We start from the raw sequence: 14,691 nt of genomic DNA, 5'->3' as shown, positions 1-14,691 counted from the left end.
ATTGTACGTGATTAAGTCTTCTGTGACTTATCCATGTACATGTCAATGTCATATTCTCATATGCGATAACAAAAGTGTACCTCACACAGTACCTCAATACTCGTCTTGAAATGACATTGTCGATCACTATCCCCCAAAATTTATTGTTGAACTTATTCCATTTTAATTAGTCCGTGTTTTAAGGTTGGACTTTGAAGATTTGCCTCCTCTTAAAACTACATTATAGTTTAATTTAAACTTTATATGGTCCCGTATTCAGATAATTAACATTATTCGAGATATTAATATTAAATAATACATTTCATCAATATATTAATTTTTTTAGTTGAGGTGGTCATTCGATGTGGTATCTGAGTCAGACAAAATGAAAGGTCCTGACTTTGAATCCCACCGCTACCTCTTTCAAATATTTCAAGTGCAAAACTTACTTACATTTATTTCACTAAACAACTGCGTTTGAAAATCATGCAAATTGATTATCTGAAAATGTAAAAATAATTTTAGCAAAAATGAACCATGTGGCTTACTTAATATACATAGTGATGTTTAAGGGGTATTTATAATGTTGGAATAAAGAGTTCCACTGGAGACTTGGAATTCTTGCGTTCTTACAGCTGTTAGATGGGCCTTTTGGGAAGTTGGGCTACTTCAAATATGGTACATCAATGAAGGCCTTTTTTTTTTCTCTTCTTTTTTCCCTCCTTACAAAAACAAAGACAAAATAAAACAAAAAAGAAGTAGATTTTTTTTTCTTTTAAGGAAAGCAAAAGTAGATTTTTAAACTAACTATTTTAGCATAGTCGGACCCAAGTGGTGTTTGCAAATTCTTTTTCAAAGTTAAAAAAAAATGATTTTGAACCAAAAAAAACTCATAATTACTTTAGAAAAGTATTTGCTTTTTCTAGTTAAGTTCATTTTGAACTAAAAAAAAACTCAAAATTTCGTATATGGACAAATTGGTTCAATATCCATTTAATGTACCTCTGAATGAATAAGTCAAAAATTCCCAGCTGAATCGATAAGTAAGAAACTGATTCATTAAGAATCAGTTATCAAACATGCCGAACAATGTTAACTCTTACCGAATAAGATTTGAGTGTCATTAAGAGCTCATTAAGAGCTATCAAACAAGCCCTTAGTAGGTGGTGTTCGCAAAAGTTTTTTGAAAGCGATTATAAGCTTTTTTTTTGGCTCATAATCTGTTTGTAGCTGTTTGCAAATTCAACTTTTGCTTTTATTTCTCTTAAAATAATCTGTTTTAAAGCTATTTTTCTAAAAATATCACTAAACTTGCTTTTTCTAGTTAAGTTCATTTTCCAAAATATTTGCAAACACTTTCAACTTTAAGAAATAAGCACTTATAACGGACTTAAATCACAATTGTTAACTTCTACTTTTAAATAAACTTTTGCAAACACCACCTTAGTTCCAAAAAAATTTGGGAAATTCAAATTGAATTTCATAATTGGAATTAATGAAAAAAAATTATTCCAAAATTGAATATAATTTTCTTTTTTTTCTTAATTCATCTTACGGATTTCTCTTAAAATTTGACACTAATAAGTTCATCGATTAGCTAATCAATTATTGAGTTGTCGGAGTGAAATTCTTTGAAGCTGGTAATTTGATTTTCAAATTGTATTCAATGATCTAATTCTTGTTCCTTGAACATCAAGCTTTTTCTTTGAATCTTTCGTTTGATCATGTTTCTTCTAGACTGGGGTACTCTTTATAATTTTGAAATAAACAAAATATTAGGTATTGGGCTGACGGTGAATAGCCTCTCCAACAATACCCAATCAAATTTAGATCCATACTGGAGGTTAATAATTGGGTTTTGGGTCTATATATGCGTAGGGCATGCCAAATTGCATTACACGGTCGTCTCATGTCTTGGTTGTAATAAGATAGTAACGCCTATGGGAGTCACAATATCGGTGGTATTCTTCTTGCTATTGATAGGAAATATATATTAATTATTTTTGAATTTTTGGATCAAAGTATAACTCCTAGATGCTTCTATTTTTCAACATTGTCTAATAATCTGACTATCGAACTTCTTTTTCATGTCACGTTATAAGCCATTGTTACAATTTCCATCATACGCTTTAATTAGTCCTTGTTTTAAGGTTGGACTTTGAAGATTTGCCTCATCTTCAAACTACATTATAGTTTAATTTAAACTTTATATGGTCCCGTATTCAGATAATTAACATTATTCGAGATATTAATATTAAATAATACATTTCACTAGTATATTAATTTTTTAAGTTGAGGTGGTCATTCGACGTGGTATCAGAGTCAAATAAAATGAAAAGTCCTGACTCCGAATCCCACCGCTACCTCTTTCAAATATTTCAAGTGCAAGACTTGCATACATTTATTTCACTAAACAACTGCGTTTGAAAATCGTGCAAATTGATTATCTAAAAATCTAAAAATAATTTTAGCAATAATCCTTGCGTTCTTACAGCTGTTAGATGGGCCTTTTGAGAAGTTGGGCTACTCCAAATATGGTAAATCAATGAAGGCCTTTTTTTTCATCTTCTTTTTTCCCTCCTTACAAAAACAAAGACAAAATAAAACAAAAAAGTAGTTTTTTTTTTTGTTTTTTTTTTTTTTTTAGGAAAACAAAAGTAGATTTTTTAACTAGCTATTTTAGCATAGTCGAACTGAAGTGGTGTTTGCAAACTCTTTTTTAAAATGATTATGAGCTTTTTAATGTTAAAAATAAAAATTGATTTTGAACTAAAAAAAACTCATAATCACTTTAGAAAAGTGTTTGCAAACACTTACTAAATTTATTTAAATAGCTGATAAACTCTTAGGTCTGATAACTTGTTTTAAAAACCGATGCTTCTTCTTTTTACAATTATTTTTAAAAGTATTTTGAAGTTACTTTTACTTATTATAAGATTTTACTTACAAATGTGGGATATATGTATTTTAAAAACAAATCTTAGATGCTCTCCAACTGCTGAATTGTTGAATTTTTAAGATCTTTTTTTGAAAAAAAAATACAAAACCCTTAAAAAAAACTTATAAACTCTTAAACATCTTATAGGCTTTTTTTAACAACTTATAAACTTAGCCAAACACTCTCTAAATTTTAGGATAGATGATTTTTAATTTTTTTTTTAATGAAAAAGACTATTTTTATGTGATCTCACAAACATTTTTCCTCTAGTAATCATTTCTCTCTTTAAAACTAATTAAATTAAAAAAATCCCCACGTACATACATTGTTTTCTCGAGTAATCATTTTTCTCTTTCCAAGGAAAAAAATAAATAGTTCAAAGGAATGACCACTTTATCAATGTTCATCATTCACCAAAAAAAACAAAAAAACATACTTTTATAATATTTCTTTAATTTTAAATGTCTAATTCTTTATTAGATCGTTGAATTACATTTGAACTTTGAAAGTGGTCAACACTCCCATAGTTTGACTAAAAGACTAAATGCCATTTGGGTCATGGGGCTCTAAGTAACTAAAAAGGACTTTCAAAAGAGAAGACGATCATCATACAATATTTTATAAAATTAAGAAAAAAGTTTTCTTGGTTGAAGGGCTCGAGCAATTAACTTAAACTTGTTGTTAATTGGGATTAGCTTTACGTTAAAGAGACGAGTAAGAGGTCACTATCTCCATTATGTACATATATATAAGATGGTGCTTTAAAATCCATTTTTAATTACCCCACAAAAAAAAAAAAATTAATTATGATGGCGAATTTACAATTTGTGAGATATATATATATATATATATATATATATATATATATATATATATATATATATATATATATATATATATATATATATATATTACTCCCTTCGGTTTTTTTTCAAGTGTCATTTTAGCTTTCAGCTTTATTCGCATATTAAGTGTCATTTTGGAGTTTCAAGGTATGATTACTTATTTTTTTTCCAATTTTATCCCAAATTAACGAGAAATTAATGAAATGAGAAAGAGAAATGGAAATCCATAAAAGGGTAACTTGGTCAAATAAGATTTTTCCCTCCACAGATCAAGACTATTTAAGTTTTCTTAATTAGTATGCATTTATCTTAAAAGAGACTTAAAAAGAAACTGAGGAAGTATGTACAAATATTTGATGAAATAGTAACTAACGTAGTATGAACTCGTGCAGTTACTACTATCTTCTACTGACTAAATAGTGTGTGTTAGTAAAACCTTTGGTTGACAAGATTCGTACTTACTCAAACACGCTACAAAACAAAAACTCCGCTATTAATTTATACTATTTCGTTAAATTAGTAGCCCAACATATTTGAAACAAGAAACGCCTATTTTCTCAATCAAATTACATGTTAACTTTGTTAAATAAAAGATTTTGTAGTCAAATCACATATAATAACATAATTTAACAGATATAATACAAGATTTAATGTAGCATACCAAATATCTTTATAACTAAATAATTAATTAGTCAATAAATAACTAATCCAATTTCATTTAATCTAGATTTATCTTATATAATATTTAAAGAAAAAAAAAAAAAAAAACAAAAAAAAAAAAAACACAACTCCACGAATTCCAGTACTTCAGAATAAGAAAAATTTAATTTCTCATCGGTAACGCTTCAACTATTTAACTAGTGCGTGTGATTTATATAATTGTTCTAATTAGAATTTGGACAAAGGATGAGGTTTAATAATTATTGATCAACTTTGTAATCTCTCTCTAATCACTATAGCGTGAGGGAAAGTGCACACTATTCAGGGAACATTTGGTCTATATATTGGAGTACAAGGTTGTACTAATACGATATTAATTAATTTGTTTAGATTACTCTTGTATTAGGTAAAACCTACTAGTTAATTAGACCACTTTGGATTAATAGATATATTAATTCCAATCGTGTGTTTGCTTCAATAACAATGATGGCGTTTACCTTTTTTTGCCAATCCCTAGTAAGAGAAGTCAAGGACCATAAAATCAATGTTATTCATTATTTTCTTTTAGGAAAAAAAAAATCACTTATTATTGGCAATTAAAATATATAGACACTAAAGTTTGTGGTTTTAGTGGGTCTATAAGGTGTTACATTCGGTGAAAAACACGGGTTTATTTATGATCTCTTTAAATAACTACTCAGTGTATTTGCGAAACTCAATTATGAGTTTGAAATGAAGAATTTTGGCAACCTTTATTACTTTCTTGACATCTTAATCATTCGTTCATGGAATGGTTTGTTTCTTTACCAATGTAAGTATGCCACTGAGATACTTGCACGAGCCTATGACTTCTTGGAATCCTTGCCTCACACCGGTAGATACTAAGAACAAGTTGTCATCGATTACTGGACCCCCCATTATATTGTTGACCCTACTCTTTATTGTAGCCTTGTCGGCGCACTGTAATACATCACTTTCACTGGTTTTGATATTTGTTGTGATGTGAAACATGTTTATTTATTTATGCATGATCCGCGGGAACCTCATATAGCTGCTCTAAGCGTATCATGCTCTATATTCGTGGAATTCTCGTCCTTCCTCCCACTCCGAACTTATTTACCGTGGAGGCCGAATATCGGGTTGTCGTAAATGTCGTCGCTGAAACAACATAGTTACGCAATCTTCTTTCCGAGTTTATCTGCCTCCTTCGAATGCCACCATCATATATTGCCACAACGTCAGTGTTGTCTACGTATCCAACAATCCTATTCAACACTCTCGCACCGAACATGTGGAAATTGATATTCACTTTGTTCGTGATAAAGTTGCCTTGGAGCACGTTCGGGTCCTACATGTGCCATCCACTTACCAATTTGCCGATATTTTAACGAAAGGACTACCGACTCAATTGTTTTGAAATTTTGTATCCACTCTTCACGTCCTCTCCAATCCCATTTCGACTGCGAGGTCGTATTAGCCGATTATTAATTCGTCTTATTATTATTGTAGATATATATCTTGTAATCTTGGCATGTGTGTCCCTTAGTTTCATTGTGTAATCAGTTAGGATTTCCTACATGTACTATAAATATATCAATAATATATTTGAGAGATACTCATTCTGTCATTCTTCAATTCTATTCTTCCTATAATAAATCTATATATTATAATATTTTTATTTCTAACACTTTATGTTAATACTAAGTTTTCTTACATTTTCTCACATCAAAAAAATATATATATATATATATATATATATATATATATATATATATATATATATATATATATATGGGATAACCGAACACATATGTAAAAATTTGAGTCATGTGGGGTCATAAGATAAATGTGTAATGTTTAGCTCAACAAATACATAAACACAATCAAATAATATAAATTCATATATTACAAAATTCATTGTGGTGAAAATTGACAAGATTTTTTCTTACATTTTCTCACATCAAATATATGTTATATATATATATATATATATATATATATATATATTAGGAATAACCGAACACATGTATAAATTTGAGTCATGCGTAGGGGTGAAAGTCGGATGGATCGGATTGGAATAAGCCTTTTCGGAAAATTTCCAAAAAAATTCGGAAGTACAAAATCAATTCCAATTTCAATTCCAAAATTTTCGGAATCTAAAAATTCATTCCAATTCTAAAAGGCCCGGAAATTTCGGAATTTCGAAAAAAAATCGGAAATCACAAAAGCTTTAAAATTTCAAAACTTAGCCGAGATTTTCTAAAATGTTCATAATATTTCAAAAATAAGAACATCCACGTCGATAAAAGTAAAACTAATAACTACTAAATTCAGTTGAAAAAATAAATGAAGATAAACACAACATAATATCCAATAAAACTTCTAACAACAATTCATTATGTCAAAATACTAAAACAAAACTTACATTTGTATTTTTCAGAAAAATAAATATTATATAATATATATTATTTATAGGTGTATTTTTGGGAAAAAAATCGGATTATTTCAGAATTAATTCCGGAATTAAAATCGGATCGGAAATCGGAAATTCCAATTTTATTTTATATAATTCCAATTCCAATCCAAAAAAATCAGAAATATTTGGAAATTGGAATTTCGGAAGTCGGAATGAAAAAAGTTGTTCCAAAATCGAAAATTTTCGAATCGGAACCGGCATAAATTGGAAATTCCGTTCCAACTTGCACCCCTAGTCATGCGGCGTTATAAGATAAATATGTAATGTTTAGCTCAACAAATACATAAACACAATCAAACAATATAAAGGCGGCAGATATATGCAAGCCTATTTTTTTTATTAGTTCAAACCCACATAAAGGAGTTTATTAGTTCAAGCCCGTAAATTGATTTAATTTTATTATATCAAGACCAAACATGACGAATATACCCTTATCAATAATTAATACCCAAATACAAACAAACTCTATTTTTAATTTGTTCAAAACCAAAAAATAAAAAAAAAAAAAAGTAAAAAAAACAAAAAACAAAAAAAAAAGAAATAGAAAAAACTCACAACTGCCGCCACCAGACCGCCGAGACACTGACCAGCGAGACTTCCACCGCGCCAGCGACGACCAGCGACCCACCCACCGCACCACCTCCACCGCACCATCACCACCACCCCACCACCACCAACAAGTCATTTTTACTAAACTTTTGTTTGTCAATTCAAAAACATTAATCGAGCATCGATTCTTGATAAATATGCGTGGATGAACATTAATCTATGCTTACTTCTTGTTGGGTTGCAATGCTTTAGCCGATTTTGGAAAAAAATTGAGATTGAGATTGATTTTTTTGTGTGTTTTCGTTGGTTTCCCAAATCGGTTTATCCAGACCGATTTTGTACACAAAAATCGGCATCACAATGCCGATTTTTGTTAACCAAATCGGTGACACAACCCCGACTTAACAAGTCAAAATCGGCGTTGTAACGCCGATTTTTTTTTCTTTTTATAATTTATATTTTTTATTTGATTTTGAATTTCATTAAGGATAAATTAGTATTTTTATGTTGGAGGTCTGGAACTAATAAAAAAATAGGCTTGCATATATCCGTCGCCTAATATAAATTCATATATTACAAAATTCATTGTGGAGAAAATTGACAAGATTTTTTCTTTCAAACTTTAGCTTAATATAAAATAATGGTAGAGTATCATGTATCGCCGTATCATACCAAAAGTAACGATATATCAAACATCGCCATACCACCTTTTTTTTAGTATGGTAATGGTATAAAATTTTCAATTACCACTAGTTACGGCTGGTATACAGTAACGGTCAAAAACATCGATATCTTTACCAATGCGAGACCTAGAGGGTGTTTGGCTAAGCTTATATTAAACAACTGATAAGCTCTTACGTCTGATAAGATGTTTTAAGAGCTGATAAGCTTTTACATCTTGTTTTTATGATTAATTTTTAGAGTGTTTGGATAATAAACGTATTTCCTATTTTTACTCATTATAAGATCTTAAATAAAAATGTGGGATAGAGGTACTTATTTAAAAAGATTTTATTTGCTCTCCAACAGCTTATTTTAAAAAAAAATTAAGATCTTTTTAAAAAAAATCCAAACACTTTGGAAGAGCTTATAAGCTCTAAAACATCTTATAAGCTCCTTTTAACATATTATAAGATTAGTTCAACACTCTCCTAGGTGAATATATCTTCCTTGTACCATGACATATTATCTTTGATTTATGATTTTTCTTTTCTATAATAGGTTGCTTTTATAATTATTATTATTATTAAACTATAAAAAGATGAATTGTTTTAGGTAGTCTTATCAAGATTTTATTATCACCCACGTCCCCACCATCGCCCCAACCCTACGTACACAACCAAACGAACATGTTTTCTTAGTTTAATAATTTGAAGAGAAAAAGACAAGAGAGGATTCAAATGTACCTCAATAATGCATCATTTTTCTACTACTAAACAATATATATATATATAACCGTTCGTACAATATCATATTATTATTTATATACAATTAATTGTATTATATTATAATACATACTTAATTGATTAACGACAAGAAATAACAAACTTCAACTCAAATTCCAAGGCTCCCATTCAAAATTCTCATTTTCTACTTTTTATTATAACTATTTAATATTTTGATTTCTAAATGTTAATTCATTTATCATTAGCCTACGTAGCACGGACACATAAACGGTGATATGGGGAAACCGGAAATCAGATACGGGAAAATTACATGTCCCTAAGTTTGTTATTCAAACAAGTTTCTAAGTTTTCAGAGATTGCAAAACGACCCGTAATATATTCGGCAGGTGTCCTCAAGTGTCGGACACGATACGTATCCGAAACACAGCTACGTTAAGAAGTTGAACTTTCCGTGTTACATAGTCATTAACTAATTGAATCGGAAAAAATCGATAGAGTTGCCTATATATTAGAATATCAGTTTTAGTTTTAAAGTTAAAATGGAAACTTTAGTTTATCACCCCAAAAAATTCTCATATTAGTCCTCCACGTGATTTTTTATTAGTTTTTAAGCCCTCCACATGATATTTCATTAGTTTTTTGGTCCTCCACATGTGACTTTAAATTTTTCATATTCTTATTCTCCATAGGGTTTTGAATATTATATTTGAATTCAATTTTAGATTTCATTAGTATTTAATATTTTCATTTAGTTGAATGACACCATGCATGTGGGGATTGTTAAATTAAATGTATATTTTATACTTATTGATCAAGTTTGAATTATTGTTTATTTCTTCTACTTAATTATATAGTTTTATATTGCGAGTTCATATACTTGATCAATTCATCATTTATTCATCTCTAAATTCGGACTCGAAAATCTCCTTCATAATTAGAATTATGTTATATAAACTCGATCTTTAGTCAATCAAACCGATCGAGCTCGTGTTTTCTCAGTCGGGTAGCCATTGTTAATTAATACTTTCAATTTGCATAGAAATATAGTAAGTCGATTATGCGTGACATAGAAATTAAATACGCCTTTCAAGTTAAATTAATTCAACAAAGAAATATATATAGATATATAATATATTATACCCTCATTTTATATACAACACTTACCACCAAAATTAATAAGGCAAAAAACAAAACAAAAGTTAATTAGAAATTAAAAAGAAGATGAAAAATAGCAAATTAAATTAATCAGCAGTTTTCATTCTTCATCATTCTGAGGGCCAGCGCTTGAAGCTCACTCAAGTCAGTCTGCGAGTGGCGCTTCCTGCTGTGACGTGGCGGACACGTCATCACGTACTCGTCACTGCTGCTTTGAATTTCTTGCATACCGTTGCTATTATTGTTATTATTATTATTATTATTAATCCCATCATTATTATTAATATTAATGGAGTCAAGTGAGCTCTGTGGTGAAATGTTGGATAGATTCATATAATTCTGAACTGCAAACTGTGATTGTAATCCTCCAATTAATCCGCCAGCTGGACCCATATTAATATTATTGTTATTGTTGATGTGGCATGATCCTGGCCATTGAATATTATTATTATCTGCATTATGATGATTTCTTGATGATGAAGACTGATAATCCATATTATTGATTAGGTTATGTGCCAGCTGTGCTTTCACCTGCATCACTTGAGCTTGCAAATATGCCACCTGCATTCATCAATTATATTTCATCAGCACTATATAAAATTTACTTATCTACCGAATTCAAAAATATGTGTCGTTTAAGATATTTCTAGAAATATTAAGAACATGATCAATCAAATTTATTATATAGTGAAATTAAAAAAAAATGAAAATGAAAAGAAGGTAATAAGAGAGAGTTAATGCTCGAGAAAGTTAACTTTAAAGTCAGAGATAATATGAAACTAAGAAAAAAATTTTTTTTTTTAAAGATCCGAGATTATAATCATCTCTAAATGCAGTGGCGAAGCTAAGAATTCATTATTAGGGAGGCCGAATATGCCTTAAAAAATAAAATTAATGACAACAACGATTGGAGAAAGAAATTGGAATTTTTTGTTTAGAGACAAAATCAGAATGTAGGTAAAGAAAAACTTAGAACTTATTTCCCAAGAGTGAACTCATCACTGGTTCCAATTCACAATTCGTAACTTTCTTATCACGCTTAATAGATCGATTTATTATTTTTCTTTACTCTCTTCAATTAAAAATACTTGATTTTATTTTTTATATAAAACTAAAATGTTAAAAATTATAGGAGCACAGTACAATATCAATAAATTTTATACACATATGTAGTAGTAGTAAAAAAAATCAAAATTTAAATAATGTGAAAATTCTAAATGAGTGTCTAAAAATAATATGAAAATTCTAATTTAAATTAAAAAAAAAAGAAGTTACCTGTTGCTGCAAGGCAAAAATATGGGAAACGCAGCCATAGACAGGATCACGGATCCTGGCCTGAGCTTCATAAGCAATGGTGACGACCGCCTCGCACCGGTCGTGCACCGGCACGTGCAGCAGCAGTTTCGAGACGTTGCTAGCTCCGAACACCTTGTGTATCGCCGCGAATCTCGCGGGACCTTGCTCCGAGCAGAAGTATGGCGCGAACACGCAGTCCGCCGCGCACTTTCGCCGCAGAAACTTGCATGCCCCGCACGGAGACCCGGTCCCACCACCAGCTGCTGCAGTCGCCATATTATATATATGGAAACAAATATGTATGTATGTATTATTGCAGCAGCAGCAAAATTAAAGTATGATTAGATTGTGTGTGTAAGAAAAATAATAGAAGCACACGAGGGCACTAGAAAATGGTGAAAATAATGAAGGTTGGTTGCAGGAGGTGGTGGTGGGGTGGTATATATGGGGGTAGGGGTGGGGGAACATGGGAGGTTTGTGTGTACGGTTCTAAGGAGACATTTTATTAATGGCTTATGTAATCTGCCTTTATTTTTTTATTTTATGTTTTAATTATTTTTTTGACCAGTTTAAATGTTTAATTATATCAGTCAGTTTGTTGGAGAAATTGCTATTTTATTCTACTCCTTTATTTCCCTATTGTTATTGTTATTATTATTAAAAATTCTTTTTTTTTTGAGGATTTTGTTTTGATTAGTTGATTTTTTTTTTCTTTCAATTTTGTTATTTATCACTCTTCTTAAAGATAAATTATTTGATACGGAATTAATGACAAGGGCATTTTTGTAAATTTTTTTATTATAATCCATGCATGTTATTGATTTTTTTTTTTGAGTAAATATTAATATATTATTGATTTTCTTAATACGTGCGCAATAACTTAAAACAACAATTAAAATAGGAAGGATGGGAGTGTCTTTTTTATTTCCAGTTTAAAATTTTGGCGTACAGATAACCGAATGAAAATAAATAAATAACTTTTGTTTTTTAATAAGAAAATAAATTCGAATTTATCTTTCTCACAAGATTATATTTATAGTGCTTTAAAAATCGTCTCTCACAAGATTATATTTATAATGCTTTGAAAATTGGATCGGACGTTGACATGGATAAGTTACTGGGTCGTGATTGGACCAGTTCAATAGGGGTCCAATCAGTTTTTTCATTTTTTATTTCATAATTATTCATGCATAATTTTTATAGTAAATAAAATATATTTTCTTTCACACACATTAACTCATTACTCATTTACAATTCAAACGACATAAATCAAAGCTATTTTTCTTTTCCACTCACATATCACATCTAATTATTTTAAATATTATAGGAATTATAAACCAAAATAAAATGTCTTCCAATTTAAAAAAAAAATATATATATATATATATATATATATATATATATATATATTAATTTATTTTTTCAACTAGGCAGCAAAAATGCGTCGTTTTAGCCATTTTATCTATTTATTTAAAAAAAACACAATTATGGGAAAATAAAATCAATTTCACTTATGTTACAATATTACGGTTCAAACTGCTCAAATCGAACCGGAGCCCAACCTGAGGATGGACTGCTAGCGTTTCACTTGGTGAACAGGGTTCTATATGGATGCCGGAGGCGCCCTTGGGGTGATCTCGTAGTTCAAATCAATTTTCCTTTTTTTTCTTTTGCCGCATTTCGTACAAAGGATTGAAGAAAGATAGTGCATCAAGTTGTTCGCAAGGCCCAACTTGAGCAATGGTTTGCGGTTTAATCGGTTCAACCGACTGATTAGGTCCGAATTTCAAAACATTGTTAAATTATCTAAGCTTTAATTAGTTTATATATTGTACTCTATTAGACTCGAGAGTGAGAATTAATGTTAGAATGAGTGATTGATGATAGAATAATTAGTACAAAATTTAATTATGTATTGGGATTCTTAAGCCAGACAAATAAAATATGAATTTTAAATTGGTAAAAATAGACAAATAAAATGACATCAAAGTAGCATTATTTAATATCATATTTTTTTTCCATATTATAATTTGGTTTGAAAATATGTTGGTTAGTGAGTTTGTTTCAAAAATAATTAAATAATAATTGTTTTCCGCCGAACGCCGCACCTCGGAACTGCTGCTTATTTTCTTTGTTCCTTTCTGGAAATTGTTTTATATTTATTAATTATAATTAAATTATAGACACGTATAGCTGAAGGGTTCTTAAACAAATCTTGATTAGGACTTTAAATAAGTGTGATTAGTGATAATTAATTAACAAATGATCAAATGATAATGGAAGATGGTTCATTGCTTCTGACTACAGCACTTAACAATGTATATATAATTAATAAACATTCTAAAAAAAAAAATGCTCTTAGAGAATTGATTAATTAAAATAATACTAATATTTAATTATGGCGAAGGTGAGTTATGACTGTTTGACTTTGGAGCTGAGATGAAGAAAAAAGTGGTTACTTTGCTTTGGGTTTATAAGTTAATGAGGTTGGGAATTGGGTTTACCAAATTAAATGGCCATAAAATCAGTGTTTTTTTTTTTTTTTTTCTTTTTTTTTTTTTTAATATTTTTATTTATTTTTTACAGCTTAATAAAGAATTAAGTTACTGTGATATTTGACTTGTAACTACCTCGTGTAAAATGATACATTTATTCAATGAGACATAAAATAAATCAGATTGCATTATATGTTTCGAACAGTTTTTTATTGTTATTGTAGATTTATAAATACTATATAATAATATTAAAAAACTTACAACTTTTAAAAGCTAAAACAAGTGTGAGTTCGAGTTCGAGTTCAAGTGATCGATATAGCAATTTTCTCACGTCTAAAATTGTTTTATATATATACCATCAGAAAGATACATAAATATTTATGTTCGTGTAATCATTTTGAAATTTATTTAAAGTCCATACAGTGGCGAGTTTAGGAATTTGTTTCAGGGTGGGCTTAAATTTTCAGGGTCTCAGAGGCAGCGTCTAGAATTTTTTTGGTGACAAAATCAGAAAATTGGAAAAGAAAAAAAGGAAATGTAAAAAAATTTAGAGCTTTTTTGCATTAATTTGAATTTTGGGTGGACTAATTAATAAAAATTGGGGCTTTTTTGGCATTAATTTGATTTTTTTGTGGGCTAACTAATAAAAATTGCGCTTTTCTTGCATTAATTTGAATTTTGGATGGACTAATTAATAAAAAATTGGGTAGACTAAATAGGTATATAGGTATAATGCATGGTAAAAATTATAAATTGAGGGGGGCTTGAGTCCACCCTTGTCCAAGGGTGGTCTCGCCCCTTACTCCAGATTTTGTATAGTTTTAGTTATTTAGGATTTTTTTGTTTCATGTAATTGTTTTTAGATTAGGTATCTTTATACTTATCTAAATTA

The 14,691-nt window shown here is 29.4% G+C and overlaps 1 protein-coding gene across 1 annotated transcript; it reads right to left on the bottom strand.

Moving 5' to 3' along the window:
- Positions 1–9,998: 9,998 nt before the first annotated feature.
- LOC105950148 (LOB domain-containing protein 16) lies at positions 9,999–11,723 on the bottom strand. The gene is made up of 2 exons (XM_012973467.2): positions 11,284–11,723; positions 9,999–10,569 (listed from the first exon to the last, which is right to left on the bottom strand). The coding sequence occupies exons 1-2, from the start codon at positions 11,578–11,580 to the stop codon at positions 10,099–10,101; spliced, it is 768 nt and encodes a 255-aa protein (XP_012828921.2). The 5' UTR covers positions 11,581–11,723; the 3' UTR covers positions 9,999–10,098.
- Between the last annotated feature and the right edge of the window lie 2,968 nt (positions 11,724–14,691).

The sequence above is a fragment of the Erythranthe guttata genome, chromosome 14, assembly GCF_056151865.1.
Source record: "Erythranthe guttata isolate IM_541 chromosome 14, IM_541, whole genome shotgun sequence".
NCBI lineage: Eukaryota > Viridiplantae > Streptophyta > Magnoliopsida > Lamiales > Phrymaceae > Erythranthe > Erythranthe guttata.
This window is presented reverse-complemented; position numbering and strand designations above follow the sequence as displayed.

Excerpts from the sequence above, each read along its gene's own strand:
- LOC105950148 (XM_012973467.2), bottom strand. The coding sequence starts at position 11,580 with ATGGCGACTGCAGCAGCTGGTGGTGGGACCGGGTCTCCGTGCGGGGCA. Across the intron at positions 10,570-11,283 it reads TTTTTGCCTTGCAGCAACAG|GTGGCATATTTGCAAGCTCA; the intron begins GTAACTTCTTTT and ends TGATGAATGCAG.